At 48.1% G+C, this 20915-nt stretch overlaps 1 protein-coding gene across 4 annotated transcripts in view; it reads right to left on the bottom strand.

Annotated features, from left to right (window-relative positions):
• Positions 1 to 1057: 1057 nt before the first annotated feature.
• LOC144147335 (meso-2,3-butanediol dehydrogenase-like) overlaps positions 1058 to 20915 on the bottom strand; it is a 31882-nt gene continuing 12024 nt past the window's right edge. The window contains exons 3-8 of one of the 4 annotated variants that reach the window (XM_077679452.1): positions 20063 to 20201; positions 19377 to 19417; positions 18739 to 18808; positions 16802 to 16838; positions 12495 to 12558; positions 1058 to 2599 (exon numbers count right to left, since the gene is read on the bottom strand). In XM_077679452.1, coding sequence (XP_077535578.1) covers positions 2393 to 2599; positions 12495 to 12558; positions 16802 to 16838; positions 18739 to 18808; positions 19377 to 19417; positions 20063 to 20201 — 558 coding nt within the window. In that variant the 3' untranslated portion in view covers positions 1058 to 2392. Of the gene's footprint in view, positions 2600 to 10752; positions 12340 to 12494; positions 12559 to 16801; positions 16839 to 18738; positions 18809 to 19376; positions 19418 to 20062; positions 20202 to 20915 lie in introns of those variants that run through there. The other 3 variants (XM_077679451.1, XM_077679453.1, XM_077679454.1) reach the window with 3 other exon arrangements.

Here is a 20915-nt window from a genome sequence, read left to right as displayed (position 1 = left end):
GCCCACACAACAAGCCTGCGCTTTTACCTTCCGTGCTACGGAGCTGCACGAGGACAGTCACCCGCTTGTCACGTTCAGGGTGATAGCCCAGCATTTTCGCCTTCTGAAACAGACCATACCTTCGCCTTACCCTGACCAACGCCGCCTCTATAAACAGTGCCTAACGCGTGAGCGAAAAATGGCCAAACAGCCACTCTCCTGTTGCTCTCTCCTACCCTTCCCCGCTCCGTAGCCTTCCAGCGTGCTTTCGTGTCCGCCAGCCAGCGCCCTTGAAGCCCAACAGGTAAGCTGACAGACACACGTCGTAGAAGTGGGTGCAGCGTTCGCGACTCGCGAGCAGTGACGTAAGGCGAGATGTCCGCCGGAACGCGCCACATAGTGGATCAGTGCCTGAACTAAGCGTCCCTACCCTTCCCATTGAAAAGCGCGCGACGCGTCAGGCAATGTTAATACAGGCGGCGTTGCCCTGACCTTTCCAGAGAACAACAAATTACCCTACGGCTCATACAATCCGGGCTCCTTCCCACAGCCTACGCGTCTTCACTTAATGTATCCGAATCGCTACGACGCTGAATGTAAACTTTGCTCAGAAGTAGGAGCACTCCGCATCGTAATCGGATGTGCGACTTTAGCCCTGAGCACCCTCCTCTCTTTCCGTCAACTACCCAACAAGAGCAATGGGAGATGCTGCTGTCCAGGCCCTCTCTACCAATCGAGCTTCAGCGGGTGGACAGAAAACAGGCTGCGCCGACTGCAAATGGGCCCCACAGAAGACGGGATCACTCCCCAGGGCTGCACTCTGGGCCGTTCAGAAATCGGAACAGAAGTATTTCTTCTTCTTCCTTTCCTTCTGTGCCGCAAATCTCTTTGCCTCCGTCCGCGGCGCAGAGAGGGACAAGTCAGATCGTCTAACACAGGGTTGGAGCTTACTTTAATTTTATAAAAAAGTTTCCACTCTTGTGCTACACCAATACAACTCAACCAAACACCGTGCATGTATCATGCATTGATTGAACGTAACCATGAATATATTTTTGAAGTAATAAATGGTGTGGTTAAGTGCATTTCACGTCTCTCTGGCTTTAATATTTGTAGAGCGATGTGAGTGAATTTAAGTGACGTCGCATGGGTAATCGTTATGGGTGCCGTTTACAGCTTTGCTTTCCAACCACATTCACGGGGTGGATTGGCGCGATTTTTTTGTGAAGGCTTTATGTCTTCTGTTAGCAAGTTTCTTGCCAATCTTTAGCGTAAAAAAGGCGTTGGTATATGCATATGCCCTGCGTTCACTCGCTCTTATCTACCATGGTAGCGACACCGCTGTTTATATTTTCACTGAACTGACACCACGTAGGAATTGCATATCTGTAATAACTATGGGAAAGATTTGTTTTTATCTATATATTTTTTTCGGTACCTTAAGCATCAAACCAAATGTAAACTCACATGCGTTGAACCTTCGTCTTCCTCAGATATGTATTCTGGTTAATATTACTTTGCTGGGTTACAATCCTTCATAGCTAAAAAATGCATGGAGGTTTTTTTTGTTTTCTGATGGAGCCGAAAAGACCCACCTAACAATGCGGATTTAGTTTTTGCGTTTTCAATAGTATAGTCCTATTAGAAACACTTTACCTTCATTTTTCCCACCACAAAATTAGAGTCGAAAAGAAGCGTTAGCTAAACGACTTTATATCAACATCTGGTACCACGTACGCATTCTTCGCGTAGTACGGCATTAGAAATCGCTTGGATTAGGCTTCAGCGAAATATCTAAGAGCAAGGATTCCTTTCCCATTATTTATTGTCGTCTCCGGGATTCCAGTCTGAATATCTGAAAAACAATATTTTAATTCCTTCCAACAAATGCCAGACATTTTACCATCCAAACGCACGTTTCAATTTATCAATGTTTGCCATTTGTTTAGACGTTCCCACGTATTTAAATCGAGGGCAGAAATATAAAAGGAGCCAGTCTTGGCAGACACAAAAGTACCCACTTCAAAGAATCAACACGGAAAGCAAATATGACTTAAAATTGAATAAATACTAAACGGCCAAAAGTGAAAGCCTTCTTTTATACAAAAAACAAGACATGACTTCAGGTTTTGTTGGTACCCGTAACGGCACGGAACTCGTTTGAAAATAAAAATAGGCGCAAAAAAATGGTCCCATGCCTGGAATCATTTTATAAAAAATGTACATGCAGTATCAACACCCGACACCTTTATTTATGTCCTGATTGGTAGAAAGTGGTGTTCAACTGTATTCTGGTCGTCCAAAAAAGGTCCTTCAGTACGTTCCAATTTTTTTGAACCATTTTAAGGTTTTTATACGCACTGCATGGACAGCCCATTAATTTTTTCTTCAATCCCCAGTACCACAGTTATGTTTAGGTGGCTGAGGCTGTGCCATGAAATTTATCCCTTGCATTGGAATCGAAGCTGGACATAAGAAGCAGTCCACCGTCGACGGGCAGGGTGACGCCCGTGACAAAGGAAGCGTCGTCTGATGCCAGGAAGGCGATGCAACGGGCAACTTCTTCAGGGCTGCCGATGCGACCCATGGCGTGACGCGTCTTCATGGTCTGCTCCAGTACCTGAAAAAAAAAAACGAGGTGGAAAAGAAGGTTACAGGTTGAGTGCACACTTCCACCTTCGTGCAGAAGTTCAGTCGTAAGGGAAAGGCAGGAAATTGTGCTGCGCAGTGTTTTATGTTGAAGTGCGGTAATGTGAGGACGAGAGGTAACACAGAGGGGGGCGGTGTTTAGCATATTATTGACTATGTACCGTATGTTAAAAAACACAAGTTGTGTTTCCTCTCGGAAACAAGGGTGCACGCAAATCTTGTCCAACACTGCGAAACCGAAAACGAATCTCTTGGGCAATGCCTTTGAAACCAAATGCCCAAGCCTTGGCTCCTGAACTGCTCTCAGGGCCCACTGTTGTTATATGGAATGACTCTCCGATTGCCAATTCTCAGGAATAGCTGCCGAGAACGCGCAGGTTTACGGGCGCGCTCCCGCTGTCGTTCTTTCTGCGCTGTCTGCTATTTCGGCGAAGCGAACAAAGCGCGGCCTACCAATGGAGGGGGAGGCCTTGAACTGGAGAAACGGTGCGCACGGAGCTAGCTAACCACCATTTCCCTTCTCTGGAGGGGGGGAGAGCTGGTGATTGTTTAGAAGTATGGCTTGATCCGGCCACCAGCTGTCGGTGAGGGGGAAAGGAAGGAACTGAGGAGGGAACTATGGCGCACACCGCCAACATAACGTCGAGGGTGACACCATTCAGCAAACACAAGCTTCGCTTACAAAAAAAAAAAAACTTTTGTTCGTTCTTTGTTACTGCTGGTGCATGTAAAATATTTCGGATTGGCTTGACCAACACTTAAACAGACTGAAAGCATTTGTAGGTTTTTTCCGCTCTAAAAAGCGAGAATGACCTAGTGTTTTTGCTATGCTTCGTCTATTATAAGGAATGAATGCTTGACCGAAAATGGCTAGAAATTATTAAAACCACGCGCAGAGGAGATAAGTTTTCAAACACGAAGAGAAACTGGCGGTGCAGGTAGAGGATGAGCTTTCATGCTTCATCCCAAATTTGGTCTCTAAAAGCGCTTTGCAGCGTTGATGTGTAAATCCTCTTTGGGTTCTATGAAATCGCTACCAGAAAATTTGTAGCCACGTAGTCCAGAAGAATCTCAGCCGACCAGTCAAACTTGGGACACTTCTGGGCTTCCTTCTGTAGTGCTAAAAGTGATAGCTTGGGCTTTCATCGAAAAGAAAATCAGCTGCCGTTGTTTATCTGATAATATTATAAGTGTCATAATTAGCATCCAGAGGTATCCCAAAGAAAACAGCAACTGCCCCAGAAATTATGAACCTATAAACGTAGTGATTGAGGAAAATCAACTAAAGTATTTAGAGCAGGACATAGAGATGAAGATGACGAAGAATTCTATTTTAATTTTGTCGAGGTTGAGGGCGGGAAAACCAAGATTTACGAGCGATGGCTCTTTTTTTTACACCGAGTGCGCGCAGTGAATTAGCGAAAAATCTGCCTCTTCCACAACGCGACTGCGCATGCACGTGGCCCTGGCGGAGGAAGCCAGAAACAGTCAGCCAGGGGTAGGCTGCTCGGCTTTGCGGTGAGCACACTGCTCTGCTGCAGTTCCTGTGGATTCGGCCCCCACCGAGTAGAGCAAACGGAAGGTGGTAGGTATTGTAACTGCGGCGTTCGGCCAAACCAAAACATGAAGGGTGAAATTTTTGTTTTTCTCGACACATGTAAAACCTGACACGAAAGTGAGCAAAGAAATCGGGAGCTGGCCGTCACTGCCACCAGGCTTAAACTATCCCTTTTGCGTCGTGCCGACACACCTTTTGCGTCGTACCGACACATCAGCCTACACACCACTGGCGACACCCACTGACTCGTATGCCGAATCCCGAGATCACGTTGTCATAACACGCCGACAACGACAAGAACACACCGGCCTACCGAAAGTTGACTCCGCTTCCGTGGATGACCATTCGGCCGCCGCAAGAATCACGCCGCGAGGATCGTGCTGCTATTTCGTTCGTTGGTAGAGCGTAATAAACGTAAGAGGAGGAAGTGAGAATAATTTCACACTAGATATTCAATTCGCATTTCTGCTACCGATGCTTCGCTTGCTTTGTTTAAATGATTCTGCGGATAGCCGCGTGGCTGGCACGTTTGTAGAAAATGTAATGCATGACAACACCAGAAGAATTGTTACGGAGGTTAGTATGGGAAACACGGAATTAAAGTTGTAAATGTTTTCTCGGAACGTCTGGGATAAATATATGACACGCGCTTTATTTTGGTGGGTAGCCTCGCGTTCTTCCATGTAACGAAGATTTGCGATCGCATTCTCTTGCTTAAGTAACGCAGTCACTGGGTATTATCTATTCGGGGTGAGGGGTGGGGGGGGGTGGAAGGAGAGTGGGGCTAAAGGGAAGCATAGTGTAGAAGCGCTGTTCACCGAAGGAACAGTTTGGGTGCCAGCGATATTATGATCCAATGTATTGCATTGCAATTGTACTTGCAAATACAGGCTACCGTAGCATGCATGCAGCATCATTTTAAATAACTATAGACTAATTTGAGAAACAAGGTGCGAACCGAGCCTTTCGTTTAGCTGAGGCGTTGAAGCGGCAATACCGGCTACCCGATGTCCTCCCTATCGAAAAGTTTACAACCACCTTGTGAAGATTGAGTAAGAATACTCTTTATTAGTATGCACGCGGGTCTGTCAGTCCTTCCAACACATGAGCTGATTTCTAAGGTATTCTGAAAGCAATTGCCGCTCCTGCATGGGTAGGGCCATTTCTACGGTTGAATAACCGTGTGGATTAGACGAAGGGATAGCTGAAGCAAATCACGTCTTGCGCCAGCCACGGAACCGGAGGTCCATGTTCACCGCAGGACTCTTGGCAGGAGTTTACACAACATGGTGCTGCATGTAGTTGAGCTCGTCCCAAGTGCTTTGAGGCTTCGAATATGAACCTGGCCCTTGTCGTAATGTTGCCGCACCCTGGTATTCTGAGTGCTTCCTCCACTCGAGCCTCCACTGGAGGAGATCCTTCAAATCGATTTCCCCATGTACAAGGATTGCGGAATCCTCCCCGCAGCCGAGTGGAGAGAGCAAATGGAGTGGAGGGGGGACTCAGAATACGGCCCTCAGTTTTCCGACGTCTGATGACAAGGACAGCTGTATCAAATCAAGAAGGCCGCGCAAGTGACATTGCATAATTATCTGGTCATCTCCGAGGCACTTCTTCAGCATCTCTAATGCGTCCTCGCAGCGTCCTTAGCTGCTTGGATTCTCAACTAGACCGGTGCAACTGCTCCGGTCACGAGGCTGCTCGATTAGTTGAACTTGACCAACGCGCAGATGTTGTAGTTAGTAACAGCGAAGCTGTTTACCAAATCATACGTTTTTGTGTCAGCAGCTAAAAAGGGCAACGATAGCGCGTGCACGTGAGCGCAGGCTTCCCGGCGACCACCCGACACTTAACAAACCCTAGATATTACCTAGTGCTGTTGTGTGCGCGCCTCGCAACGGACGCCCAGAGTCTCCTGCGCAACTTTGTCAAGCCAAGCATACTAACATACGAAGATTGGCCAAGATTGTTGCGACCACTCCGCAGATAAAAAAACCACGAAAATGACGAGAACTGGTGTGCGCGTGCTTGGCGGTGAGCGCCCAGCGTCCCCAGCGCACGTTTGTCAAGCCAAGCATACCCACTTCGGGAGATTCACCAAGAATGGTCACAAAAAAACTCCTTCGTTCGGTGCAACCCTTGCTCGGAACGAAAAAAAAATCTCGAGCGATCGCCCTAATCGTGGAAACACTTGCTCGGAACGAGAAACACACGTCATAGCCTACGCCCTTCCAAGGTGGTGTCAAATAATGGTAACTTCCCCAAAAATGAAAGAAGATCGCACTTATAGCAACAATGATGGAGTAAAGATCGTTGCAGCAGCGATGAAGAAGCAAATCAGCTGCAATCGCAGGCTTAAATCTTCGTGATAGTTGTGAAGGTAGCGTACAGATCCGCTACCATGAAGACTTACGCGTTAGCGCTTGTTTCCTTCATTTTTTGTGGAATACGGCTGCAGCCTACGCAGTCTGCGGCTACGCAGTCTGCGGCTACAGTCAAATTTCCGAAGTGTTTGTTGGGAAGCTTGCACTTGCCGTTTTTTATGATTAGGTGGTCCCGGGCGTAGAGTTGAAGACTCGCATTCTTGCAGCTTTAGACGTAGACTGGCGGTCGGGTGGACTGGCCTATCATCATCTGGCCTCTCATCAATGAACGCCTCGACCACTTATTCTGACTGGTCATAAAATGCGTTCATTAGCTCCAGCAGTTCAATTATGCAGCTGCCATCACCTCTCGATTTCTTCTGGTATGTTCTTCCGCTGCCGATAAATGGATATCCAGGCGCTCCTGCAGGATGACGCGTCGTGGAAGCAGTCGTTCCATTCCAAGTAAGCGGGAAGGTCAGCGAGTTGGTCACTAGCTATTGACGTCCTACTGCTAGAGAACGTGACACTGGACGACGAGAAGAAGACACGCATGACAGATTTGGACTTGGTTTACGCTATAATAAAGAAGAAAACATGCATATATGTGAACTGAGATTTAATTAGGCTCCAACCAATACAATGAAAAACGGCAAAAAACCCGACATTTCGAAGGCGGCTCGGCTTCTTTTTTAGGGTTGGCAGTGGCCACGCTGCAGCTCCACCTTATAGTCTCACATTTGCTGGCCTCAGTAATTAAATCTCAGTTCAGTAACTTCCCAAACAGACAGAAGTCTGTCGAAATGTTCACTTTCATGCATATATGTACATGTCGCCGCCTTCTCACGGCGTCCAGCAGCGAAACAGGCCAGGCGAGATTACGCGCACGCTCATGAACTATCTGATGTATGAGTGGGGTAAGCTACGTTGTTCTCATTAGACCAACACACACTCTGTTGTTCGTTTTTCTTATCTGCGAAAACTGTTTCACTAGCTTCCAAAAGTTATTAAGTGGTGTACGTTCCTGAGGAACGTTCCGGGCATGTCGATGATAGAAAAATCAAACGCACTTTAGAGAGGCGCTTCTGCTTGCTTCAGTCAACCTCGGTTTTCTTTAAACAAGTATCGAGTATATCGTGCGGGGGGTATCTCACTCTCAAGGAAACAGCCTAGCAGACGAAACTCACACACGAGAGGGCTTTATGCGCGGGCGCGTACTCTCGCCAGTTTCGCTGCTTAGGACCACGAAGAGACGCTGAGATGCCCATCGGTCGTCACTACCGTCATAATATTAAATTTTTTGGAGGTTTTTCTGAAACGAGAACCGATATACAGAAATTTGTTGTTCTTGGAAACAAAATGCTGAAACCTTCACACTCACACTTATCCCCATTTCATGATTAAAGCACAACCACATATCCCATATTCTCTTCGCAGTGCCTATTCTGTGGACCAGTCCACAGGATAGTGTTCACCTTTATTCTGTGGACCAGTCCACAGGATAGTGTTCACCTTTATTCTGTGGACCAGTCCACAGGATAGTGTTCAGCTTCATTCTGTGGACCAGACCACAGAATAATGTTCAGCTTTATCCTGTGGACCATTTGAGGCGGCGCTTGGCGGTGCTGTTCGGCGCGGTCGTGTCGTGCAACATTTTTTTTTTTTAGATACTTATTTTAGTTTCGTAACTGCGCCTTCCAGGGCGGGCGCTCCGGTCGCGTGTTGCGCGGTGTCGGCGGCAGCGTTGACGGTGTGCGCCGGTCCGCTGAGCTCTAAGTTGCGGTGTGTAGTGCATGCGTGTCTGCTCTACAAGTTTCTTCTTTTCGCGTGCGAGAACCTTGCTTCTTCAGCGCGCGGTTGTGCGGCCAACTTAACTTAGCGTTTTCTGCGTGGTTTGTCCACAGGTTTGTGATCTGGTTTACAAAAAACCTAGGCTATGAACCTAGTAACACATATTTTTGATGCTGATTTTGAACGTACTGCAACATTTTTTTAGCAAGCCTGCCCCGAAGTCAACTGATGCCACGCCAAGCTTGTTGTTCTATAATAAACATTGCGACTACATATTACAAAGTTCGCGTGAGACAAATACGGCACAAACTGAGCGTCCTGTAGCGTTAAAACGGTCGGCATCATGTCATCGGGAGTTGAAGACGTTTTTTTGCCCGCCTAATTTTTGTGAACGTGAACTCGGCCGCATTTCGCCGCATCGTGGTCGTCGTGGTGTGGAACGTAGGGCTCGCCGCTTCGGAAGTCTTTGTTGATTTCGTGTGTTCTGTTATGCTGTGTACTAAATGCCTGACGACGACATTACGCTACCTGCATCGCTTGCTGTGCGTAAAGGGGAATGCTGTTCTGATTAACGGAGTTGAAACCGTCGGGGAGGGGATAGAGGTATACAGCTGTAAAAGCCTCTTGTCTTCGAAGCACGAAGCGTTCTAGCTCGAGGCGTAAAGGAGAGTCTCTGTGTTTTTCTTTTTTTTACTATGCTTTTTTTTTCTTTATTGCATATAGAACAAACAGGCACGTGAATGACTACGACGCTGGTTTAAAACACATCAGTGTCGGTTTAAAACCCGCTCACCGAACTTTGGTGGTCAAAAACTATCATACACATCGAAAGAAGACAATTCTTCTAAAATTGGTAACCACGTAAGCTCCGGGCACTGCATATTAATTACGCGTTACGAAGCGCTCTAGCGCGAGGCGTAAACGAGTGTCCGGGTGTTGTAGCACAGTGACATGAGAGGACGATTATGACGACGGGAGATGCCAGCCCCAGCCCCTAAGCGGCTCGGCCCCTAAAAAGAAGTAGGTGCCGACAGAAGTAACTGGAGCATGGGAGCTGTGGCCGAACCGCATAGGAGCACCGTGTAGTTGCACCGGCGGTAAAGGAAAGGGGCACAACACGCATGCGCGCCTGCCGACGGTGATAGCATTAGGAATTTTTCGGTTTTTTTTCATTAGGCTGCTTGGTTTTATTAAAAGCTTTTTAGCAACAGATTTCCTCCCCGTTCATTTTGTAAAAGACATAAGCATGTGCCCCATGGACAATGCATGTGCTCAGCCATCTCACAAGCGTCAGCTGCTTAAGTGGGCTGGGAAATTATATGTACTGTTCCTGTAAATAAAGATTCCTATTATTATTATCCGCTCGTACAGCCCGCTGTGAGGTAGGTCGGGGCGCCAAGACAGCACATGAAAGAAAACAGCGTGTTTACGGAGTCACGAAACGTTTTCGTCCGCGGTCGTACAACCGAATGCACTGAAGAGGCAAAGTTCTCGCACAAGGGTAAAGACAAACGCAAGCGAAAAGAGGAAACTTGTAGAGCAGACACGCAACTACACACCGCAACTTAGAGCTCAGCGGACCGGCGCACGCCGTCAACGCAGCCGCCTAAAGTCCCTCCAACTCGCGACCAGAGCGCCCACCCACAGAACAGGCCCACCCGGGAAGGCACAGTCGGCGCAGTTACGAAACTGAAATAAGTATCTCAAAAAAAAAAAATGTTGCACGACACGACCGCGCCGAACAGCACCGCCAAGCGCCGCCTCAAATGGTCCACAGGATAAAGCTGAACATTATTCTGTGGTCTGGTCCACAGAATAAAGCTGAACACTATCCTGTGGACTGGTCCACAGAATAAAGCTGAACACTATCCTGTGGACTGGTCCACAGAATAGGCACTGCGTATTCTCTTTACTGACACGTGCTTACACCAGTCACCTATCGCGCATGCGAATGAGACACTTTTCTCTGTCCTAAAGGTTAATTTATTCAGCTGAAAGAGCCTTAAAAGGTGTGCTAACGTATTTTTCGCCCTCTATGCTATCAAAAAGGCGTGGAAGACCGGTCTATTTGTTTGACAAAAAGACCTAAGCACGATGCGCGTCTTCGTGAATTTTGGCATACACGGGCACCTACGACAATGGTCAGCGAGATGGCCAGCCGCCATTTGTGATGTCATAGCTGCGCAGTGCTCTCTCAACCTATCATTGCGCAACCCTCCAATTTGTCCGACGTAGTACCATTGGACGCCAGAGGTATCCTGTAAACCACACCCGTCGCGCGATCTACGAAGTTTATTTCTTGTGTTTTTTTGACGCAGTATGGCTGCTTTGTGGTTCCTTGACCCTTCGCACCATCTTCGAAAGCTTCCTAAGAGCCGACAATACGACCTGCATCCTCCAGCTACCACCAACCTTTTTGTGGCAGCGCCAGCTCTGCAGCGCAGTATAAAAAGGAACTCACAATAGGATATAAAGGAAGTCACAATACGGCTCGAATAAAAAGGGAGTCATGATACGTCTTAAGATGTTGGGCAACGTTTTTACAGATATTCGAAATATTTGAGTAAAGAAAGAATGCGGACACAAATGGTAGCCAGCAAGTCTTTTGAGTGGGTAGTGGTTTTAACAGAGCTCAAACAAATATCTACAGGGTGGAGGTTTACAGAACTTGCTAATGAAGTCCGGAACCAGTTCTCGCTAAAAAAGAGGGTAAGCATGTTGGATATGTCAAATAGAATACAATAGAGTCTACTACAGTTTTTGGTATCTCCGAATAAGTGTCTTGAGCTCGTACATATGTTCTAGTTTTTGTGTGTTTTCGATAGAGTTGCCACATCTGTTGCTAATTTTTGCATAGATGTGTCAGTATTTTGTGTTTCTTCTATTCATATGCGCCTCCGCTTAGTCCGTGCCCCCCATGGTCTAACCAGGCATCTTGAGTAAGTAAATGACAGAACTGTGGAAGAATATTGCCGGGAACCATGTATGTGTTTGTTTATTTATTGTTTCTACTTACTGCCGGGTCACACCCGGCTGTGTTATCTGCCTTCCAAACGAAGCGCGTCTTCCATTCTTTACTTTTATACCGCATGGGCTATCACATTCAGATAAGCAGACTGTTTTGACTTAACGTCACTAGCCCAGAATAATCTTCTGTGATTTACAATGTTCCGGATGTGAATCGACGGTTCCAGAAACACTTGCAGCGAAAGGTAAAAGGCTGCAGAGCAGACGCCGCGGCATTCGATCTCCGACGCTCGCTTGCGTACGTCACTTTGCTGACTCCAGCTTGGCCGCCCGTGTAATATTTGAGTTGTTAGGGGAGCACAAGTTCCCTCCAATAAACTTGTTCTTCTTGAACACAACTGCGTCGTCTTTGGCAACGTGACAATATAACAGTGCAAGAATACACCTCTGCAGCAACATTGTTAGTAAAGTGAGTGTTGTATAAGGTATGGCCAAGTTTTGTGAGAGACACGTACACAGAAAGAAAGACGATAGCCTTCACAACTGAGTGAAGGGAGTACCTATTGAATATTGTGAGTTCCGTTTCGTGGTGCATTACCAAGTGCAACAGGGTTTTGCTAGCCGAGACCACGACTTGCTGCGTATGGGTTAGTAATGGACAGCATAAAAGTCGTGAGAGAATATAAGCAGCATTTAGAGAACCAACCAATGGTACCACGTGCAGAATGGTTTCCACATGGTTTATTGTAATTGCCTGGAAATTAAAAAGCGCAGCCTGAATTGTTATATTTCAAAAGTTCGCAGTTTGAAAGTGTTGCTAAAAAATTTAATGAAGTTTGATTGCATATTCTAGGCATACAAGAGGACGTCCCAAGGTAGGAAACCACGGGTGTGACCTACATTCATTTCCGCTATGATGAATTCGTGAACCCAAAGCAACGACCACATTGGGGCATGTGTATCTTTTCAGGTTTTCTTGCGGGGTATAATATTACTGCAACAGAGTTGTAACTTCAGCTTGTTGGTATATAACTGTAAGAAAGCAAAAGCAAAAGAAAGAAAGTGCAAGTGTGTCTCTTCAGGTCGTTCCATCTCGTCTGTTGTGCTGCGGCTTTTGTGCAAAGTTAAAACAATACTGATTGGCATGATTAAAAAGAAGAATAACGTGCAGATATTTCTTAACAAACCTTTGCGAATTCCTCGTCAGTGAATCCAGGCGCCTTTGTAAATGCTGTTTTGATGACGCCAGGGCTGGAGCATAATAGAAAGATCGTGTAAAATATGATATGAAGCGTATTGACCTCTGGTAATATGCATTCGCAACGTCTCTTGCAGTAATCGTGTTTACGCGGCAGTCAACTTTTCTTTAAGCCTAAGCTTGAACCCTTGCGTAAGAAATAGTTTGAAGCACAGGCTACTGTGCGGAGGCACTTGTTGGGCCGTCTGGCAGATCGTCTCTTTGCTTTCGAGTTCAAAATATGACCTACATCATCCCGGTGTTTGGTGTTGTATACGTTCCCCTGTTCTGGATTCTACTGAGGTGAGTGACAACCACAGAAACCCCAAAGGGTGCTTCTACAATCTGTTTCGTAATCCTACCTAGCTCGGCTGAGGGTGAACTCTCCGAATATTACGTACCGTACAGAATAACAGGTGCGATCGTAGTACGAACGTTCCACACACACGAAGAGCTTTCCTTCGTACGTACAGATCTTGTCACCCAAAATCTTTCTCCGCTATGCAGTTCTCCTCTACATCACGTTTTCGCTTAACACTGCCCAGTAAGAGACGACTCGAATGGCAGCGTCCGCGCTCTGGCACTGGTTACACACGTAGCATAATATCCGCCGAAATGAACAGGAGAAACTCAAACTGCAAAAGCAAGCTATTCATTGACAGCATAAAGTATAATCCGGCTTTCTAATTTATCTGCTTTGACGTGTTACTAAATTTGAATATTTAAAATTTTTGTTTGGCATGCTTAAAGGCTACAAAAAAATTTTCTGCTGCTCAAATGCAGTATTTTCCGGTAGTATTACCTTAAAGGTTGCTACCTCCAAACTTTGGCAGCCCAAGTGTGCGTCGCTGCATCGCAAAAGACCAAAAACGCTATTTTCAAACCAAAAATGAAAAAAAGGGCGCTCATTACGCCTGGCCGACACTGACGCTACACTCAGGAATCGAGTGCGCGCAGCCGGCAGATTATCCCGTGGCTGCCTGCAAGAACACGGCGTGCATTCGACGTGTTTCGGATTGTCAGTTTCTTGGAACACTAAAAAGAAGCGCGAAGAGGGGGTGGAAAGTTCGTGTGACCATTATTGCTCAGCTGTGAGCTGCTGAGACACGCCTGTAGTCGTCCGGCAAATTGAAAACACAGGCATCGCGAGGCGTCGTGGTGAAGCTGGGAGCTAGGGAATAGGTTCACAAAAGGCAGTGTTGAGCGCTGGATGGGCGCAGGTACAGCCAATATACCCTGTGCCGATTGAACAATCCTGTGTTTGTGAGAGAAGAAAAGAAAAAAACTCCCCCCACCTCCCCGAAGGGGATCGTGCGGAAATGCGAATGCATTGGGTGCACCGATGAGTGCGCTGCGGCAAGCAGTCACGGAGAGAGGCGCGCGCTCCACTGCATTTATATATATTTTTCCGAGCGCAGCGAGTGGAGAGAGGGTACGCAGAGAGGAGAGAGAGACCCGCACAACACGCCCGCCCCGCGCGCGAGCTATCTCCGCCGAGCTCCGCGATGCAAGCGCCCTCACACGCCCGAGCGCGCTCCTCCTCTCCATTCACTCTCCGCTACTCCGCCCGAGCTCCGCGATGCGAGCGCCCTCGCACGCCGAGCGCGCTCCTCCTCTCCCCTTGCCCTCCGCTACTCCCGCCCGAGCTACCACGCGCTCCGGTTGCTAGGCGCGCCACAGCTGTTGCTAGGCGCACGCCGGCCAACGCACGACAACCCCCCACTAAGAAATGCATTCGCATTTAAAACAAAAGCTACCGTGGGTGGAAAGCGTCGAAACATGCCTGCTAGCGTGTAAGAAACTGCTTACAGAGCATGTTCTCGAAGTTGAAATCCGGACTTATTTTTGTTTACACAAGAACTTTTGTTCCTGTTAGCAGGGTACCCGCGCCAAATCTTTAGATACTCATGCCGTGCAGCGGCGAAAGCACTGCAGTGTCTTCGCTGGTGTCGTGAAGCAGTGACCTTTCCCTAGGCTCAATGCTGCCAAATGTCCCCCCCCCCCCTCTTTATCGGTTTTTTAACTTGCTGGTGAGAGAAATGTTAGGAACAGTGGCTATTTTTAATTTATTTTGACGGAGTTGTTTGAACTGAATCGATTCCGTGCAGTGCGCCGCGTGCTGTACTTGTTCGCGCCCCGACCGGCGCGATAACAGCACAACAGCTTATTCCCAACATCGGCCGTGCTCGCGCCACTCGCGCTTTCGAAGAGTCGACCGGCCGTGATGGTGCATTGGGCCGCACAGCTATCTGCCGTACTCGTTCGCGGACCGATCAGCCGCGACAACACCGTATCGTCTCGAGCCGTCCGTTCTGCGTATTGCGCCCTGGTAGACGCCCGGCCGCGAGCTTGCAGTGCGCCGCACAACTGCCGTAGTAGTTCGCGCCCCGACGCAGCGACCAGCCACTCCAACAGCGTATCGCCTCGTGTAGGCCGTACACGCGTCTCGCGTGCTCGGCGAGTCAACCGAGAGCCGGCTCCGCCGTCGCGACCACGCAATCGGCGTTGTGCAAATCGCTCGCCGTCGGTGTACTGCCTCGCGTAGACCGGCCCCGGCACTCATCGAATTTACTAGCTTACCGTATTTCATGGTCCGCTCCGCACCGATAGCAAGCGGGAGTGCCATTGCGCATGCGTGCCCGCCAACAGCATTGGCTCCGGTTGCGCTAGGCGGGACGCCGGTACCGGAGCGGGCAGTCGAAAACGGTCCTCTAAAACTTTTAGATGCGACGCTTAGAGGAGCATCTCTTGCCAGCGGCCATGTCCGTCGTCATCGTTGTCCGCGTCCGCACAGCTGCGTCTTTCCTCCGCTCACCCCCTCTCCTCTCGCCGTGATAGCGCGCCCTCTCCCCCAACATCTGTGGCGCGCGCAGTGGGGCGCGGTCTCTCACTCCGCCGGTGGGCGGCGCTGCGCGCTGTGCGCATGTCCAGCGCCCTCTCTCTCCACGGTCTCCTCTCCTTCGGGCGTGCTGCGCATATAAGCGGAGTGCCGCGCTCCGGCCGGTCTCTCAGTCGACGGTCATCCGCGCTACGCTTGCTCTTTCTCTCTCTCTCTCTCTCGCATTACCCGACGATTGCTCACGCAATTCGAGTAATCCACCCAACGAAACGCACAATGGAACCCCCTTCAGCGTCGCATCACACCAGTGTACTCGTGAGGGGAGGTGGGCGTAATTTTTCATGTCTCGGCAACCCAGAGCTTCTTCAGCTTCTCGCATTACGGAAACGCGTGAACGCACGTATTCATTCAGGAGGCACGAATTAATCTACCATGGCCACTGGACGAAAGGCGTGCGCTGGCATCCCGCGGCCGCGACTCTGCTCGCTCGCGTGAGGCCGCACGTAACAGGGCTAATGAGGAGAGGCGACGGCCTCACGGGAGTCCTGACTGGCACGTCACATACGGAAGTTTGCCGCAGTGGCCAGAAGTTGCGACACTCCGCTAGGTGCTGCGTAGGATAAAGTGGCTTGTTTTATAACGGTTTTAAATAAAAACTGTGCTTTTGTGGAGTTTCAAATTCGGTCAAAACGGAGTTTAGGGATACGTACCACACTTTAAAGCAGAATGTGGGGCATGTAAGTTTTTGTTGCAGTTGGCTGTTAACGGAAAAATGCGCCACAATATTTCTTGGGGGGAAGTCATGGCCGTCAGATAACACTGTAGAACCCATTGGCGTGCTGGCTTACTTCGTCAAAAGGGAGATTGGATGAATTCGATCCTTGAAATGATCCAGAAACATGGTCATATGTGTTATTGATGGTATTTTTTCCACAGTGTAAGCCTCTATTTTTCTTCTAATATTCCATTAGAAATTCGTTGGTTCGACAATCACATTCCGGCGAATTTCTTTTTTGACACCATTTTTACACTCCGCAACGAGTTTATTACGTCTTCTTGTTAGTCAGCTTAAGTGCGAGGGTACGGTCCTGGTCAGCGGTGGGCGTTCTTTGAAGTGCGAGATAAGGAAAACGGCCGTGAGCCAACAATTCTCGGGGTCCCAATGGTTTGGAATTGGTCGAAACTAACACTCAGCCCTCAGCAACCACGTTCCACCTAGCCCACGTGAAGCTAAGCGCTCTCTTAGTATGTATTTGAACTTTTAACTTGTAAACGATACTTGTTCCTTGAAAATGTGCCTGCCGGCACGTGAGTGCTCGCATTATGAGCAGAAATACAATCGTGAGAGGAAAACTAACACCATGATTACGTAATTAAGAAATAGCAAAATGGTGAAAAACCGAGTGTTTGTGACTTACTTTACAGAGTTAACGCGGACGCCAAATGGTGCATTTTCTGGAAGAGAAAACGGGATAATATATTTGTGTGTACGCTTTGTATTGTATAGCCCGTGTATAGCCAGATAGATAGCCAAAATGGTGTATCCCGGACACATACCCTAGGTCTGATTCCAACATATGAGGTTATGCAGACGGCCACGTTATCAAATTCAAAACGTACGGCATAGGAATGTTGAATTCGGTAGAAAAATGGCCCATTTATTGCGTAAACTGCAGCGTTCATGCAATATTTTGTCGTCGACCTGCTGTCGCAATTTATTGCTTTTGGACTTGATCGCTGACCCTCTAGGCATACTACCGGGGTCTCAAGTTGCCCTAGTAGCCATTCATGCGTGAGGAAATGTGTCATCTGTGTGTCGGGGTTGGCCAGGAGCAGCAAGTGTGTCTATTTACAGCCGCTATGTGTACTGCCGCGAACCAGGCATTGGATTGGTTTATTTATGGTTTGTTTTTACTGCCAGGTTGCGCCCGGCTGTTTTATCTGTGTCCCAAGCGAAGCGCATGTTCCATTCCTTATTTTTTGAGGCGCGGTTATCTCATTGGGATAAGGAGAGCGTTTCGCCTTACGTCACTAGCCTGGAATAATCTTCTTTGATCTACAATGTTCTAGATGTAAATCGACGGTTCGAGAAACACCGCCGCCGAAAGATAAAAGCCTGCAGAGCAGGCGCCGGGGTATTCCGAATTGCCGACGCTCGCTAACGCACGTCACTTTGTTGGCTGCTGCTTCGGCGCCTGTGCACTCATTTTGAGTTGCTAGGGGAGCACAAGTTCGCTCCAATAAACTTGTTTTTAATCGATGACTACTGTGTCATCTTTGACCTTGTGGCAATATGGATAGCTTCTCGTGAAGTTTTAGCCTTGGTGGCCATAAGCTGCCGCGCCCTTGTATGAGGATGCAAAGGAAACCAGTAAGGCATACACGGACCCATGCAGTAGCAGGACGGAAGTTAAAAAACCACTAAACACTAGTTCCTGTATATCGCGTAGCGCAAGAGTTTCGCGTCTGATTGCCACATGCCGCGAGTTCCAGTTCGACAGAAAGCCCGCTTTCAGAGCTGCGCACAAGACCCCGTATTCAGCCAGTTCTGCTCAACTGTGCATCCGCGGTTGTGGAAGCGGCGGCAGCGGCGGCTGCTCATCTGATAAGCGGCCAAATATGGCGCGCTAGTTTTCGACCGGCCGCTCTTCGTCACTCCTCCTCGCCACTGCCGCTCGCGCGGTGGCACGAGGCAGTTCCTACGTGTGGGACGGGTGGCTTTCCCGCACGACCTGGAACTCAAGATGGCGGATGGACGCGCAACTCTGCTCCCCAAGGGGAGCTATATACGGGAACTCAACTAAACACTGCATAACACCGCCCTCTATGAGGGGTAAAGCAAAGCAGGAAGGCCTTGGTTGACACCTTACGGGGCAAATGGAAAGCTAGAAATCCACCCTACTACATAGTGGTGAGCCACGGCCGCTTGATGGCATTTCATCGAGCGGCCGTGGCTCATCGCTCGGTGCTATTGAGAAATTGGCTATGTGTAAAAAAGAAGTTAGCCTACGAAACCGCGCACCGTCACCCTAAAAGCGACTCCGATCGGCAGCAAGTGGCTGGGAGTACCAGTGAAAATCGTATCAGAGAGGCTGCTACAAGGAGTGGGATTGCCACCAAGGCAGAGGCCGTGGAGGGGAGAAGGCGATCAAGTGGCACTAGTACCGCGCCACTAAATCGTTTTGTCACGCGGAATTTTTCAGCGCTACCAGCTTCGAACCAGTGAAACCAGATTTTGTAGAGGCCACTTTAATCAAACCTTCTTGGTTGTGCCAAAGCCTTCTCTACTACGGGCGCACTTTGTAGCTGCAAGACATCTGAGGATGGAATGAATATTAAAACAAAGAAGACTTACCCAAAGCTGTGTGCTTAGTAAGCTGGTCGAGGGCTGCTTTACTCATGCTGTAAGCAGGCGCTTTGTATAGCTGCAATAAAGAGTGAAAGGATAACATTTTCTGCAGAAATACTCAAGTCTGCAAACACGTGAGTAATTTTAAACATCTCTTAGCATGCATAAACGTATAAATGCCCAAACATTTGGTATTTTTGAGGTTCTGTGTTTTATATGATGTTGCTGGTTCTGTCGCTGGAGCGCAATCAGACAGTGGACGGCTGAACTGTGGCGGTTCCTCACTCCGGGAACCAAGGAGGTAAAACTACGTCCTTGCTGGGAACCTACTCAAGTATGGTTTCGCTTGACTCTGGGTAGGCCCGCATGAATATGGAATATGGCCCGGGTGTGACTGCCTCCGGATCATATCTGGCAACCCACGCGGCAAACAAGGACCTCTTAGTAGACCTTAGATGGTAAAATCGAAACAGCTGAAGTGCAACATCTGTGACTTATAACGTAGTTTTATAATTGAGAAACCCGTACACAGGATGTCAGAGAGGTTGTTTGAAAATAGCAAGGAATCTTTCCCACGCACACTAATACTCCTATTGTCGATTTTCCCGTAACAATAGGAGCAGCGAACCGCTATAAAAACTCACCACAGTAAGCGATGCAACGCTAGAGACGTTCACGATGCAACCTGAAACATATTTACTCGTCAAGGAGGCAAAGAGATTGATGCAGAGCTTTCTAGATCAGCCACGTAGGCTTAAACTACGTAATGCTTCGTAACCTAGGACATTCAACCTAAATGCGAGAATATTTATTAAAGCACGTTTTTCATTACGCAAGGGTGTTTGCCACTGTTCGGCATGACTAAACATGCTCCCTCAGGCGCTTGATTATAAGTGGAAGCAGTGACGCGTTCCTAAACCTGTCTGCCTATGATGCGCGGTAAGCGATGCATGTACAAAATTTAGCTTGTGCAACCAATGCTTTGGGTACAGTTCAAGCGAGTAGTCTGAAAGATCAAATAGCTGAGCCGAATACCGACGCCGTGAGGGGGTGTCACACGGTACCCAGAAGCACTGCCCAGGGGGCCGCGTCTCCTCTTAAATTCTCGATCTCCAACAGAGTGGGACGGTCGAAATGTACGAGAAGATAAATGTTGCTATTATCGAATACCAGGTAGGGGTAATAAGTGTTCTGTAGCAGAAAACGCATGATGCTTACACCGCTTAAAGGCCCATTTCTTAGAAGAAAAACAAAAAAGCAGACTTGAGTACCCCGAAAAAGTTTTGTGTATCCAATGTATACGGCTATTTAAACATTACGTCCTTCACACCTTTAGTTTGTCGCAGAAACGGTAGCGTCTTCTGTGTCATGCAGACTGCACCCTGGACGTTTGTGGCCCACATACTGCTGAACTCATCCAGTGAAGAATCGTCAATCCTTCCACCTTTCGCTGTTCCCGCGTTGTTCACCTGAATAAAAACGTGTGCGTAAAGCTTTGGAATAGCCACTGTAAACAGCACGCAGAAGGGATGCGACAACATGGGAGCTTAAGCAGCGAGTATAAAAGCCCTAAGTCTCAATTACTATTCTATGCAACGAAGGTAATCGCTTTTCTGGCTAACGCCAAGCTAAATGTGTACTCTAATGAATGTTGCTCGTGTTCTGGCTAATTGGAACGGAGGTTTTTTAATTGAAACGTTCGTTTAATGGGAAATCCGTTTTGAATGCAATTTTTCAATAATTATACGAAATTATTCCACAATTCCAAGCCAAAGCCAATTTTATCAGTAATTTTGACGGTGTTTCCAGTGAAAATCATCGAGGTGGCCGTCCTTTCTCCGTAAAATTCAGATTTCAAGAACAAATACATGCCGTGTTCTGTACAGATGTCGGCTTCATCGGAACTGATGCAGCGTACAGTTTAAGCTCTCTTAAAGCTCTCAACATTCCTGTTTTTGCGCACAGCGCCGTGACAGCAGTTCGTGCGGGGGGTGCTCCAGGCTTCGATTTTAGGGGTAAGTCCCAATTGCCATGGCAACCAGTGCCGTGTGATCGACTTGAGAAAGCAACCAGAGATTTTGAATTGAACCAAGAAAGGTTAACCGGGTTGCGGAGTAGTAGGAAAGCTGTTATTGGGCTCTTTCTTTAATTGGAAGGTATTTCGAAGGTATTTTCCGGTTCTT

The sequence above is a fragment of the Haemaphysalis longicornis genome, unplaced genomic scaffold (genome assembly GCF_048455015.1).
Source record: "Haemaphysalis longicornis isolate Haplotype H1 unplaced genomic scaffold, Haemaphysalis longicornis Haplotype H1 scaffold_7, whole genome shotgun sequence".
NCBI classification, from domain to species: domain Eukaryota; kingdom Metazoa; phylum Arthropoda; class Arachnida; order Ixodida; family Ixodidae; genus Haemaphysalis; species Haemaphysalis longicornis.
The sequence above is the reverse complement of the archived record's forward strand: the minus strand, read 5'-3'. Positions and strand labels throughout refer to the sequence as shown.